At 49.1% G+C, this 17,519-nt stretch overlaps 1 protein-coding gene across 2 annotated transcripts in view; it reads left to right on the plus strand.

Moving 5' to 3' along the window:
• Window positions 1-17,519, plus strand: part of LOC144097492 (beta-hexosaminidase subunit beta-like) — a 55,877-nt gene that overhangs the window by 14,650 nt on the left and 23,708 nt on the right. For both annotated transcript variants that reach the window (XM_077630203.1, XM_077630204.1), the window contains exons 4-8: window positions 7,132-7,432; window positions 9,338-9,406; window positions 10,896-10,945; window positions 11,533-11,643; window positions 14,228-14,326. In XM_077630203.1, the coding sequence (XP_077486329.1) occupies window positions 7,132-7,432; window positions 9,338-9,406; window positions 10,896-10,945; window positions 11,533-11,643; window positions 14,228-14,326 (630 nt within the window). The remainder of the gene's footprint in view (window positions 1-7,131; window positions 7,433-9,337; window positions 9,407-10,895; window positions 10,946-11,532; window positions 11,644-14,227; window positions 14,327-17,519) is intronic.

The following is a 17,519-nucleotide window of genomic DNA, read 5'->3' on the forward strand; positions in this document are numbered from 1 at the left end:
GTCGCGCCTTGCGTAGCAAACAAAGCGATAAAGTGATGTGGCGGCAGATTTGAAAAACGAACACACTGCAAATATTTGTGGCAGTACTCCCCTCTCAAAGAAGCATCGACCCGAGGCATTAAAACGAATAATGCTATAGTAAGGAAAAAAAACGGATCTTGCGAAAACAGAGCAAAGAAACGCAGTGGCCTTTAGCGCGCATAATACGGCTTCAGGCGGACTACATGGACCACTTCTGGTCGTACGCGGCGTCGCTGGGATGAAGTCATTGCGTCAGGGATGACTTCATAATCCAGTTCACCTAGCCGACGAAGAACCATGTGCGCGCCGAAATATCGGCGCAAAAGCATTTCACTAAAGTCACGGCGGCAAATGGGCGTCCAAACCGAGACTTGGTCTCCTGGCTAGTATTCCGCGTTGCGTCTTCGCAGGTTGTAGCGTCCGGCGTCGGTCCGCTGCTGGTCTTTGGTCCGTAACCAAGCAAGCCTTCGAGCTTCTGCGCGTTGAAAGTAGGCGGCGATGTCGACGTTCTCTTGTTCGGTAACGTTGGGCAGCAGAGCGTCTAGCGTGGTCGTGGCCTCCCGGCCATGAACTAGCCTGAAAGGCGTCATCTGGGTGGTCTGCTGCACTGCTCTGTTGTAGGCGAAGACGACGTAAGAGAGAATGACGTCCCAGGTCTTGTGTTCGGCATCTCCATACATGGAGAGCATATCGGCGATGGTTTTGTTCAGGCGCTCGGTCAGTCCGTTGGTCTGGGGATGGTGTGCAGCTGTCCTCCAGTGGCTGGTTTGGCTGTAACGAATGATGACTTGCGTTAGTTCCGCCGTGAATGGTGTTCCTCTGTCCGTTATGAGCACATCGAGGGCGCCTTGTTGCAGAAGAATGCACTCCACGAAAAATTTGGCGACTTCTGCTGCTGTTCCGTTCGGTGGGGCTTTCGCCTTGGCGTAGCGGGTCAGGTAGTCGGTCGCTATGATGATCCACTTATTTCCAGATGTTGACGTTGGAAAAGGGCCAAGCAAGTCCATGCCAATCTGCTGAAAGGGCCTTGAGGGAGGTTCAATGGGGCTCAGAAATCCTGCTGGTCGTGTAAGAGGAGTCTTTCGTCGCTGACAATCTCGGCAGGTTTTCACATAGTGTGCGACATCGGCAGACAGTCGGGGCCAGTAATACTGTCTTGAATGCGGCGGAGGGTGCGAGTAAACCCGAGATGTCCAGCAGTCGGCTCGTCGTGTGAAGCCTGTAGAATTTCTTCGCGGAGACAAGTAGGTACAACAAGGAAGTAGGCTGTTTTGTTCGCTGTAAAGTTCTTCTTCACAGGGACCTCATTCTGCACACAGAAGGAAGACAGTCCTCGCTTGAATGAAGCGGGGGGTGAAGAAACCTTGCCTTCCAGGTACTCGATGAGGCCTTTTAGGTCGAGGTCCGAGCGTTGCTGCTGAGCAAAAGAGCTGGGGCTGATGGGCCCCAGGAAGGCGTCCTCATCGTCGTCCGGTGGCGGTCCATCTACAGGGGCTCGTGAGAGGCAATCGGCGTCAGAGTGCTTGCGTCCGGACTTGTAAACGACGGTGACGTCAAACTCCTGGAGACGCAGACTCCATCGAGTGAGTCGGCGAGAGGGGTCCTTCAAATTGGCAAGCCAGCATAGCGCGTGGTGGTCGCTGACCACCTTGAACGGCCGTCCGTAGAGGCAGGGGCAAGGCACTCCTTCTCAGTTGTCGAATAGTTAGCCTTGGGTTTGGAAAGGGAACGGCTAGCGTATGCGATGACTTTCTCCAGCCTGTCGCTTTTTTGAACGAGGACGGCGCCTAATCCCACGCTGCTTGCGTTGGTTATGAAATTCAGTATCGGGTTTTCATCAAAATGCGCAAGGATCGGTGGGGACTGTAATCGACGCTGAAGTTCCTTGAAGGCTTCTGCTTGCGGCGCTTCCCATTTAAACGGCACGTCTGCCTTCGTCAGTTGGGTCAGGGGCTCGGAGATGCGCGAGAAGTTTTTCACAAATCGTCGGTAGTATGCGCACAGTCTGAGAAATCTGCGCACTGCTTTCTTATCGGCCGGCGGTGGAAACTGTTCAATAGCAGCTGTTTTTTGCAGGGTCTGGGCGTACTCCTTCCTTGCTAACGATGTGGCCTAGAAACAGCAGCTCTTCGTAAGCAAAGTGGCATTTCTCTGGTTTCAAGGTTAGGCCAGACGACTTGATTGCGTCTAGTACTGTTCGAAGTCTTTTGAGGTGCTCTTCAAAGTTCGAGGCGAAGACAACGGCGTCATCTAAATATACCACAAATTTGCCACTTCAGGCCTGCCAGCACTGTATCCATTACTCGCTGAAACGTCGCTGGTGTGGAACAGAGACCAAATAGCATCACCTTGAACTCAAACAGCCCATCCGGAGTGATGAATGCTATCTTCTCGCGATATCTTTCGTCGACCTCAATTTGCCAGTAGCCGCTCTTGAGGTCCATCGATGAGAAATATTTGGCGTTGCAGAGGCGGTCCAGTGTGTCGTCGATGCGGAGGGGGTAGACGTCGTTCTTTGTTATGTTGTTCAAGCGGCGGTAATCCACGCAGAATCGAAGTGAGCCGTCTTTCTTTCTCACTAGAACAACCGGTGCCGCCCATGGGCTGTTTGAAGGCTGGATGACGTCGTCGCGAAGCATTTCTTCGACTTGGTCCCGGATGGCTTGTCGTTCTCGCGGTGACACACGGTAGGCGCTTTGACGGAGAGGTCGGACGTGTTGATCCGTTAAAATGCGATGCTTGGCAATTAGCGTCTCTCGCACCTTCGGCGATGTCGAAAAACACTCACTGTAGCTTTGAAGCAGATTGCGGATCTGGTCTTGTCTGTTCCGGTGCAGGGCTGGGTTGATGTCGAAAGTGGGCGAGTTCTCTTGGTCAGGCGAATCTTCTGCGGAGGGGTCGGAGAGAGCGAAGGAGTCTCGTACGTCAGATATTTCGTCGAAGAAAGCAATCGTCGTTTCTCTGTTATTGTGCCGGTATTCTTCGCTGAAGTTAGTCAGCAGTACTTCGGCCTGGCCATTGCGCAAGTGTGCGATGCCTCTTGCGATGCTGATTCCTCGGTCTAGGAGCAACTGCATGTTGCCCTCGATGATGGCTTCAGCGTTAATGGCTTTCGTGGCGCCTACGGTCAGGATAACGCTTAATCGGGGTGGGACGCTCACTTCTTCCTCCAGGACACTCAGGGCAACGTGATTTTCCCCAGTTTTCATCGAAGCGATGGCTTCGTCCGTCGAAAGCGTGATCAGCTTGGATCGCAGGCCGATGATCGCCTGATGCTCATTAAGGAAATCCATATCCAAGATCACTTCGCGGGAGCATTGCGGTAGCACAACAAAGGTCGCAGGATAGGTATATACTTTGACAGTCACTCGCGCTGTGCATCGTCCTGATGGCGCAATGAGGTGGCCCCCTGCGGTGCGAATTTCTGGGCCGTCCCAAGCCGTTGTGACTTTTCTCAGCTGCGCAGCGAATGTTCCATTCATCACCGAGTAATCGGCTCCTGTGTCGACTAGAGCGGTAACTTTCCGGCCGTCGATAGTCACTTCTAAGTCAGAGGTCCTGGCTCTTGCATTGCACGTCGCTCTTGGCGTCGGGTCACGGCTTCGTCGCATATGCGAGTCGCCGGTGGGGCGTGTGGTCGAAGCTCTTCTGGGTTGCGGCGTCGTTTTCAAGGCAGCCTGCGTCGTGGTCGGTTTCTCATTGTGTGCGGCGTCGGTGCAGCGAGTGCCGGTCCAGCGAGTGCGAGTGCCGGCGTCGCGGGTGCAGCGTCTTCATGGGGCGTGGTCGGTGGAGGATCTTCGGCGTTTCGCTCTTGAGCCACCTCACCTCCAGAGGTTGCTGCCTTCAGTTTCCCCTACGGGGGCTGGGAGACCTTCCTCGTACCGCGGCTGCGTAGCTGCGGCGTGGCGACGCAAAGCTCGAGGTTGACGGCGATGGTGAGCGCGAAAAGCGGTTCGGCGTGTACTCTTCTCGACGCAGGTACTCGTCGATTTCCTGCGGACGTTGCCCGAAGCGTGGTCGTGGGGCGTTAATGACAAATCCTCGAAGACCGATACGTCGGTACGGACAGTGACGAAGAATATGGCCGGCCTCACCGCAATGGAAGCACAACGGCCGGTTGTCGGAAGTCCTCCAGGCGTCGCATTTCCTGGGGCTTGAGCGTCGGTCATAGGCTGGGCGGGCGGGGGCTGAGATGCGACGTTGTGGAACAAGTGGCTCATCTCGGGGAGGACGTGGGGGTTGTCGTTGGGGCTGGGCAGTTCTTACTGCAGCGGGGTGCCAAGTGCCTGTTGCACTTCTTCCCGTACCACATCCATCAGAGTCGCTGTTTCTGGCTGTGGGAAAGATGGCAGTAATCGGCGTAGCACCTCTCGGAAGATTTCGGGCATAACTTCCCGCAAGCTGTCGCTGGTGGTGGCCAGCGTGTCCGAACGGATTGCACATGCAGAGGAAGGACGATTGTACTGCCGAGCTCGCACGTCGAGGGTCTTCTCAATCGTGCAGGCTTCTTGCATGAGTTCCTCGACATTTTTTGGCGGCTGGCGGACGAGGCTTGCAAAGAGTTGTTCTTTTACGCCGCGCATTAAAAACTGAACTTTCTTTTCCTCGGTCATCCCGAGGTCGGTGCGGCGAAATAGGCGCTTCATCTCCTCGACGTAACCGCGGACGGGCTCATTCGGAAGCTGGATCCTGGACTCGAGGAGTCGTTCGGCTCTTTCTTTCTTCACGACACTGGTGAATACTTTCAATAGTTCTATCTTGAATAGCTCCCATGTCGTAATGGACGACTCGTAGTTTTCGTACCACGTGCGTGCGGAGCCATCCAATGAGAAGAACGCGTGTCCAATTTTTGCCGCATCATCCCACTTGTTGAATGACGCCACGCGCTCAAATTGATCCAACCATTCTTCAGGGTCTTCGCCTAGGGATCCATTGAAAGTTGGCGGCACCCGCGGCGGCTGCAGTATGATCGGTGTCGACATCTTCGGCGAAGTTGCGGTGCTCGTAGCCGCGTCTTTTCGCTGTCTTGTGCGGTCCGGCAGTTTCCCGAACTCAGGCTCCTCTCCCTGTAGACGTCGGTTGGCTCGCTGAGCTGCTGGCTCGTCCTCGGGTGCGAAGCGCTCAGGGCTGGTTTCATGACTTGAAGGGGGCGTCCGGAACATGGAAGGCTACCCAGCACCTCCACCAGATGTCACGTAGTGGTGACGGCAGTCGAAGCAGCGATGAAGACGTACGAAATCGTCTTCTAAAAGAACTGTTTATTGGGGCTGGCTTTCACCCAAAATGGACTGAATCACTCGGCGGCGGCGAAGCCACAAGCGTGCTCGGCGGTCGTCGAACAGAATGCCGGCCGCTGTCTGCCGTGCTCAATTTAAAGCTGATAGCGAACTTTCGGGATAAATAGCGCAAAGTTACTAGAACGTTCCGGAACAACGTAGAATCAGCTCTGCCTGGCTGCGATCAATCTAGTAAAATCTAGTCGCGTCTTGCGTAGCAAACAAAGCGATAAAGTGATGTGGCGGCAGATTTGAAAAACGAACACACTGCAAATATTCGTGGCAATATTATTCAGCCGACTACTTTACTTGCCTCGGTGACTTAGCTCTTAGGCTGCCGAATATAAAGCCCAGAGAGACCAATAGCCGTCGCTGCATGAAAAGACCGTGTTCACGGGTTGTTTGTGCAAAGGCAATCTAAACAGCCACAACCTAGCTGAGCGTTGCTGAACTTTTCTGAAATTTCTTTTTCAACATCCAGCACAAAATAACTAGTCAAGAGTATTGTTTCACAGTTCTTGAGAATTCTGTCCAAAATCAATAAAGGAAGCGACAACTGACAAAAACGTGCCATGAGATAATGGTGGAAATAAATATATTTTGCCTCATATTGTAAAAATTCATGACTGCAATATCAAAGAAACGACAATCCATAATCTGATTTTGACATTCAAAATCGCATAAAACAAACTGAAGTGTCATCTTGCGGTGACATACTGCCGTTATCGTTGTATCACACCATGTGACCACATGTCAGAAATTACCACTGATTTCGTTTCAGTGCACAGTTACTTTTTGGCATTCCTCGCGTGTTATTATACATTACACTATCTCGAGCACGTTTTTCGATTCGCAGGTAATGTGTTTTTACCTTTTGTCACTACATGGAGCCTCAGTGTTCACATTTCTTGGATGAAACGGCAGCCACTGCCCACTAAAACATTCGACGACGTGAGGCACGGTAACAACTTTGGGCGTGGAAACTAAACTGAACCCTACTCTATACTAAAAATGTGCGATTGCTGTTCGCTGGTGAGATTTACATTGATTTTGGCACGTTACTTTTACCAACACGTTATCGCCATCACGCTCTGTATTCACGGTTTCCAGTTTCGTGATACGTAAGAACGCGCGCATGAACTGATCGAAAACTTATGGGTAAAAATTTTCTACGGCGTTCCTATAAAGGCCATTGCGGAATAGAACACTTTATAGAGCAACTTCACTGTTGCGCCCACTGTTGCGCCGAAGAAAATTTGGTGCTTGAAATGGTGTTCGGTCTTTTTAGTCAAGAAACAACATTTCTGTGCGAAGTCGTCACATTATATCCCGAAAACAGACCAGAAAGGCCTTGTTGGGAAGTTTAAAGATTTCTTGGGGATGTGCTGATCGAGGCCCGACAAGAGGACAAGAGGGGTACTTATTCAGGATCAGCAAAGGACAGGCTCAGGGAAATGCAACGTCCTTAGAAATACATCCTTCAGACATGCCGAGTATGTCGTTTTGCTGCCTGATGACTGGCTGGAATATTCCGCAAGAATCTAGAACTATAGGTCCCGTGGAGTGAGCTTGCAAAGTTGCTACAACTGAGTGGCAGCTCACAATCCTTGAAGGAAAACTAAAACCGAGCGCCAAGACTTTTCAATCTAGAAGCGTTGCTCTTGTCTTCGCAGTGGAGACAGTCGCTGTAACAAATTCCAAATCTCGATATCTAGTCTATGCACCACCAATTGCGCGTTTCCAGTTTCAGTCCTCAAGCTTCATGCCCACATCAAAGGGGGCGTCACCGGTCCATGAAACTTGGTTCTTCGCTCGCGCTCTCTGCGTTACGCAGATGAACCTGCGCAAGCTGCCCCCGCTATGGCCAGCGCCCAGGCTCCTCAACGTGTCTCTTAAGCAGACGCGTGTGCTGGACGGCTGGCACTTCCGCATCACGTCAAACACAGACTGCGACGTGGTGACGCGTGCCATCGTCCGCTACCGAAACCTGACGCTGCCATCGTCAACCACCCGTTCCGGTATTGACGGCGACCGCGATGCGCCCGCCAACCTGCTCAGCAGTCTTCACGTGGGGGTGCGGCGACACAATGGCGCCAACAACTGCGGGTACCCGCCACCCAAGGCTAACGAGCGCTGTGAGTGTGAAATAAGAACAGAATGAGAAGGCGGCATGCGATTGGTGCCATGAGATAAGTGTTGCCTTTCACAAGTTTTTTCACTCTCAGGGGCGCTGAACGACCTTGTTGAGGAACACTGATACTTCTTGAAGAAAACTTATGTGGTTCCTGGTGGAACTAGGTTACAGCATTAAATATTTCCTTATACTTTCGTTATCCTTTGCCAACACTGGGAAGAGAAGGTAGCGCTAGTAAGTGTTCGCTCGAATGGAGTCCGCCTTCCCATTCATATTTGCGAGTTGCAGAGGTTCTCTGGTCGTTTTGGTTGAGACGCGACGGTCGCAAATAGTAGCATTGGTCGAAAAGTGGCAGTTTCATGTCCGTCGCACGCTGTTCTATTGTCTAGCTTTGCATCTGCGTGCCGCAAACCACAGACAAATCAGCGGCGTCTCAAAGTAAATGGAAGCTTGTTCCACATCCGGTTTCTCGTTGCCGATAATAGTCGTGACCGACAGGCTCTCGTTCTTGACGAGGGTGCTCGGGAAGGTGCCCGATAGGTCACTGTCGCAAGTGTGAACAAAAAGTATGCACTGTCAAGATGCTCCATGGTCGCAAGCGACAGCCGGTCGCACGGAAGTGTGAATGGGCCTTTACCTGCAGGTTCCGTTTAGTGCAGAAAGCACGGAGCCTATGGACGCTAGACTCATGCAGATAGTTGTAGAATACCTGACACAGCTGTTGCTACTGCATGCAGTGTCCGGCATGTCGAATATGTTAAGATTTATAGTTAGAATGCTATTTTGAAATATGTTTATTTGAGAACATACCAGCATTCTGGTATACACCTGAATGGTGTTGGCTTGCCTCCGTCGACGAGTTGTACTATGCCTCGCATATGTGCAATCTTTCGTTGGAGCTTTCACTCTGTCAATGCTGACTACTTAAAAAGCTAACCAGATTCAATTACTATCGCATTTTGCAAAAAGAAAAATGAGTATTTCATTATTTTGAGCTCAGCATTTTCAACATTTTGTAATACGCAGTAATGGCGTTTGGACAGAGGTGGTGCGATAGATAGGTGATCGCCTTTGCACCGCGATCTTTAAATGAGTTGCTGGGTTTACCGAGAGACGGACAGACTCCCTGTGGAGTGTGATGTGTGACTGCAGAAATACTGCACTTTATCAGGCCTTTCAAAAAGAAACGATATAGAATAGCTATGCATCATATAAAGTTAAGCTCCCAGTGGCTTGCCTGCCAGTGAAGTGATGTGCACCTACCTTTGGATGCCAGTTAATTAGCGGGAACAGCACCCGAGGCACACTCAAATTCCGTGACAGATGGTTCTGAGGTATATAAGCATTCACCCGTCTCAGCCATACTGACTGAAATGTTGGGCGGGATTCATGAAGCTCCGCTTCTGTGAGCAGGCGGTGGCAAGGTTGCAATTAAAAATACCACATTATGTGGGGCATCGTTACATTTGAATAGAAGATTTCCTCACACTTATCATTGTTATGAAGTGAACGCAGGGGGTAAGAAACGACCTAGCAGTAAACGCCAATGCATCATCTATACCGGCTGTGTTGACATTGTGGACGTCGTGGGCATACGCAGCACTTGGTCACAACGCTGTCATTGTCGCACCACATGGATGCGTAACTACAGCTCAAAAGCTTTATGCTGGTGACATTTCACTCTTACCGTGGCGCATTATTCTTGATAACATCAGTAATCACCAAGTTCATCTGGAACACTGCCATTGTATGTTATCTGACATATTGCCGCCTCCATTTCCCGCCGAGAAAGGTTGTGGTTGCTATGGCGACACAACAGCGGGGGCCTCTGAGTTTTCCTTGAATATCACGAAAGTGGAGCATGAGAAACTGCACATCGCTTCTTCTGTATTTCCATTCCTGGCAGACACGCTGACAATACCAGCTAGCGGCGACGCCAAACTGACGTCGGAGACGGTTTGGGGAGCCCTGCGAGGTGAGCACTGCTCGAAATAGAGGTGCCGTTCTTGTTTCGTTGCCAGAGCACGCACCGTTCTCATGCTGCGCCGTCAATCTTGCTATGGAAAATTTCATGCAAACTTATTTAAGGAAAGGAACAGCATGTTGTTCTTTGCTTCCAAGAATTTCATCATTCCATTTTCAATGCAATTCAGCATTCCGCCCTTAATTTCATGATGAATTCATTTGTTCTTGTCAATGAGAACCACCAAGCGTGTGCATGAAATAAAAGGTAATGCAGTACGCACTCATTGGAATGTACGAAGGCTTCTACTTCATTCAATAGAATGGTCGTCATCTATAAAAAAATCACAAAAGGCTTGGTTTGGTTTGGTTTATGTGGGTTTAACGTCCCAAAGCGACTCAGGCTATGAGGGACGCCGTAGTGAAGGGCTCTGGAAATTTCGACCATCTGGGGATCTTTAACGTGCACTGCCATCGCACAGTACACGGGTGTCTAGAATTTTGCCTCCATCGAAATTTGACCGGCGCGGCCGGGATCGAACCCGAGTCTTTCGGGTCAGCAGCCGAGCACCATAACCACTTAGCCACCGCGGCGCAAATCACGAAAGGATAGGCCATGCTATTAAACGCAAACAGCTTAAAACATCTCTTTGATCGAGTATTTACGAGACGCATTTGGCTGCGGTCTACTTGCAGCCAAACACGCTTCGAGGTCGTGCACGTTGTCCGCGCACGCGGTACTTCACGCGGTAATCTGCAATATCACTGCGTGTGTTCGCCAAGTTTTCGCATGCGACACCGCACCTCATTACCCGTTTAGTAGCTTTAGCGGCGTTCGGTCTGTCAGCGACAACTGGCGTTGACAGCTCAATGCATTTGAGGTCCACCGATGTCGCGGGCCTTATTTGAAGGAATCAACTCCCAAGATAACGGTCGATGGACCCGCCAATTGTACCGAGTCGGTAGGATTTTACACCCCTATATGTTTACAAATAACGCTAAAGGTTGTTTCCCAGATAGTATGTGTGTAAGTCTGACTTATAAAAGATTAAGTGGAAACGCCCAAACGCCCGTAGTAGTGCCGATAAAAAAGATGGCAAAGCGGTGAAGCCAAGCATTCCTCTTGTGGATTCTGCTGGCTCTGTGTGATGTTTAGCTCCGGGCGTACGCAAAGCACAAACCTTGAGCAGGAATTGAAAACCAGTAGAATAAAGTCAATAATTGGTATTTATATCGTTTGAAATACTGGTATACAAGGATTTTTTATCCATAAAATTCCCCCACATGGCGTTATGGTGCGATCGAGAGAATGAGCTGAATTCTGCAGAACGTTCTCTGCAACTGGGGCCAGGTAGTCAGTATGCTGTACTGATGATCAACTGAGCTTCAGTTGAAACTGAACAAGTATAAGAGGTATTAAAGCCTCAGTTTGTGGCAGCTGCCATGCCACGAGAGGGGAAGCTATTGCCTCTTTTTCGGATCCTTCTTCCTTGCCTACGTAGGCTTGGAGACGTTCAGCCAGATGGTGCTGGCGCGACCCAACGAGCGTTACGTAAGTGTCTCTTGCCTATTCATACACGCAGTCTTCAAAGTGGCGTACTGCAGCAGTTCCAGCCCTCGCATTTATTAATACGTTTGTCACTCTACTTGCTAAGGAAGCTGCTGACTTTACGGAATTCGCCGGCTGCGCTCTTAGGGCTTACCGTATATGTGGCTGTGGGAAGGTGAATCTAGAAAGAAATGTGTACAATGGGAATTTAAGGACACAATACAACTATTTTACGACTACTGCTTTCTGGGCGCCTCTATCGATTCCGAATGAGAACTTTTGTCTGAGCTAGTTGGAGCATTGCTAATTTGCGGAAGGCTGTAGTGAAGGACTGCGGAAATTTCGACCACCTGGGGTTTTTCAACATGCACTGACATCGCACAGTACACGGGCCTCTAGCATTCCGCCTCCATCGAAATTCGACCGCCGCGGCCGGGATTGAACACGCGTCTTTCAGGTCAACAGCCGAACGCCATAATCACAGCGCCACCGCGGCGGCAATATGAATTTGTAGAGGCGCCGAAAAATACTTGAAAGGATTTTCACATGCTTAGATATATGATTTGCGCTCAATCGTTTTACGTTGGCAGGCTGTGGTGAATTCCGGCGAGGTGCGGGACTTCCCGCGTTTCTCGCATCGCGGTATCCTGATGGACACTGCTCGACACTTCCTTCCCGTGGCGATCATCAAGCAAAACTTGGTGAGTAGCAGCTGTTACAGGAGCAGCCACCATTTCGACCAACAGCTGCATGAGGGATACGTTTCGGGTTTATTGCATTAGAGCGAACTTTGGCGTTCATGGTACACTAGCGATGAATCGAATTCGCAGCAGTTGAGCTCGGAGCCGAATACGGTCCTCTGTATATCACAGGCCATTTTTTTTTTCTTTATTTCCGGCCTAGACACAACTAAAGGACTGCATCTAGCACCAAGCTTCAGATTAGTGGTGAGAAAATGGGCCGGATAAAAAGTAATTCGCGGCCTGGTTCGGAGGCGCTTTGAAATTAGTCATAGCTTCTTGAAATAACAGCGGTAGGCAGAACTCGCTTAGAGATGTCTTCACTGCACTAATCGCGAACACCTAAAAGGCCCACATCACACCTGATAGCCATGCGTATTCCTACATACTGTGCGCGGCAGAGAGGAAACACTTATTATAGACTTAAATAAGACACATGTACACGAGTGCCCAAGTGGCCCAAACTATCTTCTTATTCATGGGACGTGGGCTTTCTAGTCTGCAGCATTTTGACGGCCCAGATAATATCAAATGAGTGTTTTTAGGCGAAAGCATTTAATGGCTCATCGTTGTCCGTCTGTCCGTCCGCGAAATCTGTCACTATGACGTCATCAATGGCATAATTGCTATAACCAATATACTCTTAGGAATTACTTCGTAATTGGTGATTAGTAGTAGTGATTTAGTCATCAGTTAGTAATTAGTAAAACTAAAGAACGAAAACATAAAAATAAGAAATAAGAAAGAAAATATAAACATCAATCACAAATTTAAAAATAAGCAAAATAAAAATAAATATATAACTTAAAATCTAAGCAACAAAATATGAATAAATAAATGAAAATACATAAACAGCAGAAAATATTCAATGGCTACAGGCGCCATTAAAAAAAAAAAAACTCGCGTACTGGAATGTTCCACACTTTCGCTTTCTTGTACATAAGGAGACTTAAGTGCCCTCGGAACTTTTTCTAAACGTTCTTGAGCTGATGGTATTCACGCGGAATATGGTATGTGTAACAGGGAACATAGAGGACAGCTGACCGTACCTCACTACTCCCACACCTTAATCAGACCAATTCTTCATGAATCACCTGTCACTTAGCCGCTAGCCCGTTCACACCATGCCTTTAAGCACATTTCATTCAGTGTACTTTAAGCTCATAGTCAAATGGCGATCGCAATGGTCTATAATTCGATAACTCATTCTTTGCAGAACTAATCTTTATCGGTCTGAAAAAAATTGCCCAGTTCTACATGACTCTAGCAGTGTAGATGTTTCCGCTGTAGCTAACAAATAGCGGTGATATTCTCCCATGCAGCATTCCATGCCCATCCATGCGAAGCGGCTTTATGCAGCCGCTAATAGGGGCTAAGAGTCTGAAGTGACTGCCGACAGCTCCGCCACAATGTGAAAAAAAAAATATAGGAGCCAAGATAGATTTCGATTAACAGAAGGAGTCATGGTATTGTGCAACAGTTTAATTAAACTGCTCATCTGGGGTTTGTTTTGGCCAGAGTCACGTCTTTGTACTTTTTAAGGCCACACTTCTGCGTTGCTGTTTTAGATAGCGAGGGCACGAATTTTTCAACTGATTCAATTGTTTTAGCGAATGTGACAACGGACGCTCAGCCATGCATGATGCCACAGTTTCAAGCTGCTTACTTCAATTTTACTTCAGTACCTTACACTGCGGCAGCGTCACCATGCGCGCAGCACTGACACAAGCAGTCTAAGTGAGATAAGACACTGTAGTAGTAGTAGTAAGTGGTTTTTATTAAAATAATAATAAGAAAGAAGGAAAAGACACTGGCGGTACAGAAATTGATGAGAGCTATTTGTATAAACAAACTTCTTACATGTTCGTACTTCCCCGGGGGGACTGATCACGGTCGCCAATCGATCCCTATTACTCCGCCTCATTTAACTCACCTGCAAGACAACTTTCTTCGCCAGCCGCTCACGGAAGTTTTCAGTCGCGATATGCAAAGACGCCGACAATACACTTTAAACTAGAATACACCTTTGTGGGAATAAGAAGCCATTCTCTAGCGCGCTCCGATTCGTAAAACAGTGTGTGCTACAGGACAGCCTATAACTCCTTTTTGCTCCTTTCTGTTTAGTGCGCAGACCCGGATTAACCGTCTCATGGAGCTCCCACAGTAGAAACACGGAGGTGTAGTCTGTCGACGGGTGCGCCCGCCTTTCCTCGTGGCGTGTTGACAGTTAGACCAAGAAGACAACTGGTAGGCCGAGGAAAACGTGGTCACTCCTGTCTTGCATTAACAGCAGATTCAGCCTTAGATGCGGTCTCCTCATTCTTCGGTAACTGTCTGAAACCATCTGAAACGTCGCAACGGACGATTGTGCGCCCAGTTTGTGTGGGAGCTAGCGTAGCCTAGAGGCTCACTATAAGAAAGAAGCGCTTTGTTAGTTTCCTTTATTGTCTGTGCTGTAAACCCATTTTAGATCACTATAAGAGATGATGTAATGCGACGCTTGCGTGCGAACAGCGCTTTCATGTTCGCGGTTTTCGTTGCGCAGGACGCCATGGCGTACAACAAGTTCAACGTTCTGCACTGGCATTTGGTGGACGACCAGTCATGGCCTTTCCACATGTCGGCCTTTCCAAACCTTACTGCGGTGAGGGCAGACTGCTTACTTGTCCTTGGCGTAGTCACTGCCTTATTTAAGAGCTCGTTCATCTCTCAACTCTAACTTCTCCTCGCGCAAACGCACAAAAACGCCAGGAATGCAGTCGCCGGCCGATTCTTGGGACTCGGCAAAACACAAAAATTAGCCCGAATAATCGAACAGCCCGAAATATCCGTGAATTTACGGATAATGCGTTTTCTACAAGAAGCCTGCATTAAAAATCGCGAAATTGCCCACTCTTCACGGTCCTCTTGCAAGCGATATGAGACTTCACAATACCTCTACACGCAGCCGCAGGTCATTCCGCGAACAAATAAAGTCTTCTTTCCATGCGCAACGACGCTCGCGAAGAACCAGAGAGGTAAAAGTCTGAATGAAACAAACGCCTCTGAATGTACCCCTCCCCCCAATCTGCCCCACACCACAGGTGGTGCCGTCCAACCAGCGGTGGACGCTGCAGCTGCCCTGTTTTCGACGTGATCGGGTGCTTTTTGTAGACCACCGCGATAGGAACGCCGAGGGCAATGAAGAAAGCGCAATAATCACGGCTGGCAACAATGAAGAACAAACAGCCGGGCATAGCCAAGCCAGTCCATCCGACTGGCTGTTTAAATGCAAGATGGTGCCTATCATGGCAGCGGAAAACCTGCCGTTTCAGACAGCGATGCCCGCTCGCGTCTATATTAGGCCTAAAAAACAAACTTCCGGTCGAAAACCATCTCCACGCTACTGCTGGCGCCCATTTTGTCCGAAAAATTATACTTCCGGACTCAACAGATTTCGAAATATCTGTCATTACTATAAAGACGTTCCCATGAGGTTCGCGCCAGTTCTGCAGGTACGTCCGAATTATTGTAGTCCGAAAAATCAGTCGTCTACGCACGCAGAATTTCACGCACGCGTACACGCTCAGACTAGCTCGCGCATTCACTCGCGCATTGGTTTAATTTCTTGCACGCTCGTTAAGCGAACACGTCGCCTAATGTAAAGTATTTCTCTACAATGCGCAAACCCTAATTCACGTGCAGCGGGAGCATGGCCGGACCTTTTTTTTTCCGGGAGTGTGTTCCAGAAGTCAAGAAATGACAGCGTTTCACTTGCTGAAGACATCTGAACTCTGCTGAATCGGAAGACTGTTAAGAGGTTGTAACGCGTATGATCTAGCATTAGCTATAACATGTGATAGCGAAGAACTGGAGAAAAATTAGTCTTTATATATTAGAACAGCCGTTTCCTATTCTGGAGGTGCTTGGTGGGGGCCCCTTGTCTTGTATGTCGCAGGTGCAATGTTACTGATGTCTGCCCAAAAGTGCGATTTTAACCGTGGCTGCCCAGCGGCAGGCTTTCGAACGCCGACGCCGGCGAAAATATGAGGAAAGAGCCAAGCTTACGCGTACACTGTAACCACTGGGCCGTCGCATCGAAGACCTAATGCATCCGGGGGTGCACCTACTGTAGTGTGTTCCCTATAGGCCGGAGGGCTACGCGGTCAGAGCTGCCGAACTTCCACTTTCGAGGAACGAGCTATGAAGAAGTGGCGCTATAAAAAGTAATTGAACACGCAGCCAGTGAAGTGCAGGATACATGTCCAGTGGTCCAGCGGCTGTGGTGTTCGACTGCAGAACCCAAAGTCGCGAGAGGTATCCCTGCCGCAGCGGACACATTTCGATGGAAGTGAAGCGCAAAAACCCCGTTGGTTGCGGAACGCAAGTGCGGGGTAAAAAACATGGTTGTCGAAGAAAATTCTGTAGCTCCCTGCTACGGCCTCTCGCGTAGTCCCGTGTGTAACTTTGGGATATTAAACTCGAGATACTGAGCGTTTTAGCGAGCGCATTAAAAAATTAAAATATAGCTAGGTCGCAATAAAAAAGAAACCTTTGTCACCGCAATTATGAAGGTACATAAGTAAATGCCGTAATTAACATTTTAATTACCTCAGTTTGATGGTTCGTGCCAATTGATAGTTTGGAGCCTTTAAACAAAAGAGAAAAAGTCATACTCCCTAGGTCTGCAGTACTAGGAAATCTGCCACTTATTTCCGCGCCAAAGCCGCAATAAAGCCCTGTTTCAATGACTACGACGCCAAATAACGATCTGCCTGCTCTATCCGACCACATTGTGCAAACGTGCACATTGCTAGGTTGGTCTCGAGAAAAACTGGAGAGGTTGCTTAAACGCCGCCTTGAGGGCATGAGGCGAAAGTAGTGATTGGTTAATGCTGATATATGTGTGATTGTTCATTCTCGACTTTGCATTCATAGATCCCTGGGAGCGATGCGCCACTGCCCTACGATGCCAGGTGCTGCCATCGGTGGCACTGGCGGTACCCAGGTTTCTCTTCTCCAGCAGCCTCTCGTGTCTGATTAATTTGCTCACCGGATTGTGAGCGCACTGGCATTTGCCACGATGGTCAGTTTGTTCACAACTCGGTGTGCAAGTTGTGGTGACGTCACAAGGTCACGTGACATAAGTGTTCTGTTTACGTTGATTCTCCTGAGATTTTCCGCTCACAACGCAGATTAGTACGCCGACGACGCCGGATTTTCTGCAGCCACGGAGCCTTAACGCTGTCTCGTTAATAAAGGCCACGCAGTTGGCGGTTACTTCTCTTTGCCTTGAATCAAGCAGTGAAGTGAATGAATATGCATGGCGCTATTCAATACCTGCGGCAGTTTGAATTGAACGCCGCAGGCACTGAACACGTCATCAGCGGACATTGCGTTCTCAGCCAGGTTTCTGCAAGCCTCATGCGCTCAGTTTTGGTCTTGTGAGGAAAAGTGCAAGAACTTCCTCGCATTGGATAGCTATAGAAAATAAGATTTTTTACTTTAAAAAACTTACTCGGCGTCATGGCTTCGCACTCCTCATCAGCACTAATCGTTATCCTGTGTAAAAAAGTATTTAGTGAATTTCAGTGCATATCCACCCAACTAGTGTAATTCATTGTAGTAACTGGTGTTCTTAGCGGCTGACTGTTGTTCCTGTGAAGATTGTCTTTCTATTTCTAGCTCCATATTGTTAGTAATTTTTGTAAGTGCTCGCTTGAACCTTCGCTATTCCACAACATATTATATCCCCGCTACCGTAGACAGTGAAGCAGGTGCCATCATTTTCGAGTCTGTCGTTCTTGTTTCGTTTCCCGCCATTGACCTAGCTTGCGAGAGCTGTCCGGCCTGCCAGA

This window comes from Amblyomma americanum, chromosome 7, assembly GCF_052857255.1.
Source record: "Amblyomma americanum isolate KBUSLIRL-KWMA chromosome 7, ASM5285725v1, whole genome shotgun sequence".
Lineage (NCBI taxonomy): Eukaryota > Metazoa > Arthropoda > Arachnida > Ixodida > Ixodidae > Amblyomma > Amblyomma americanum.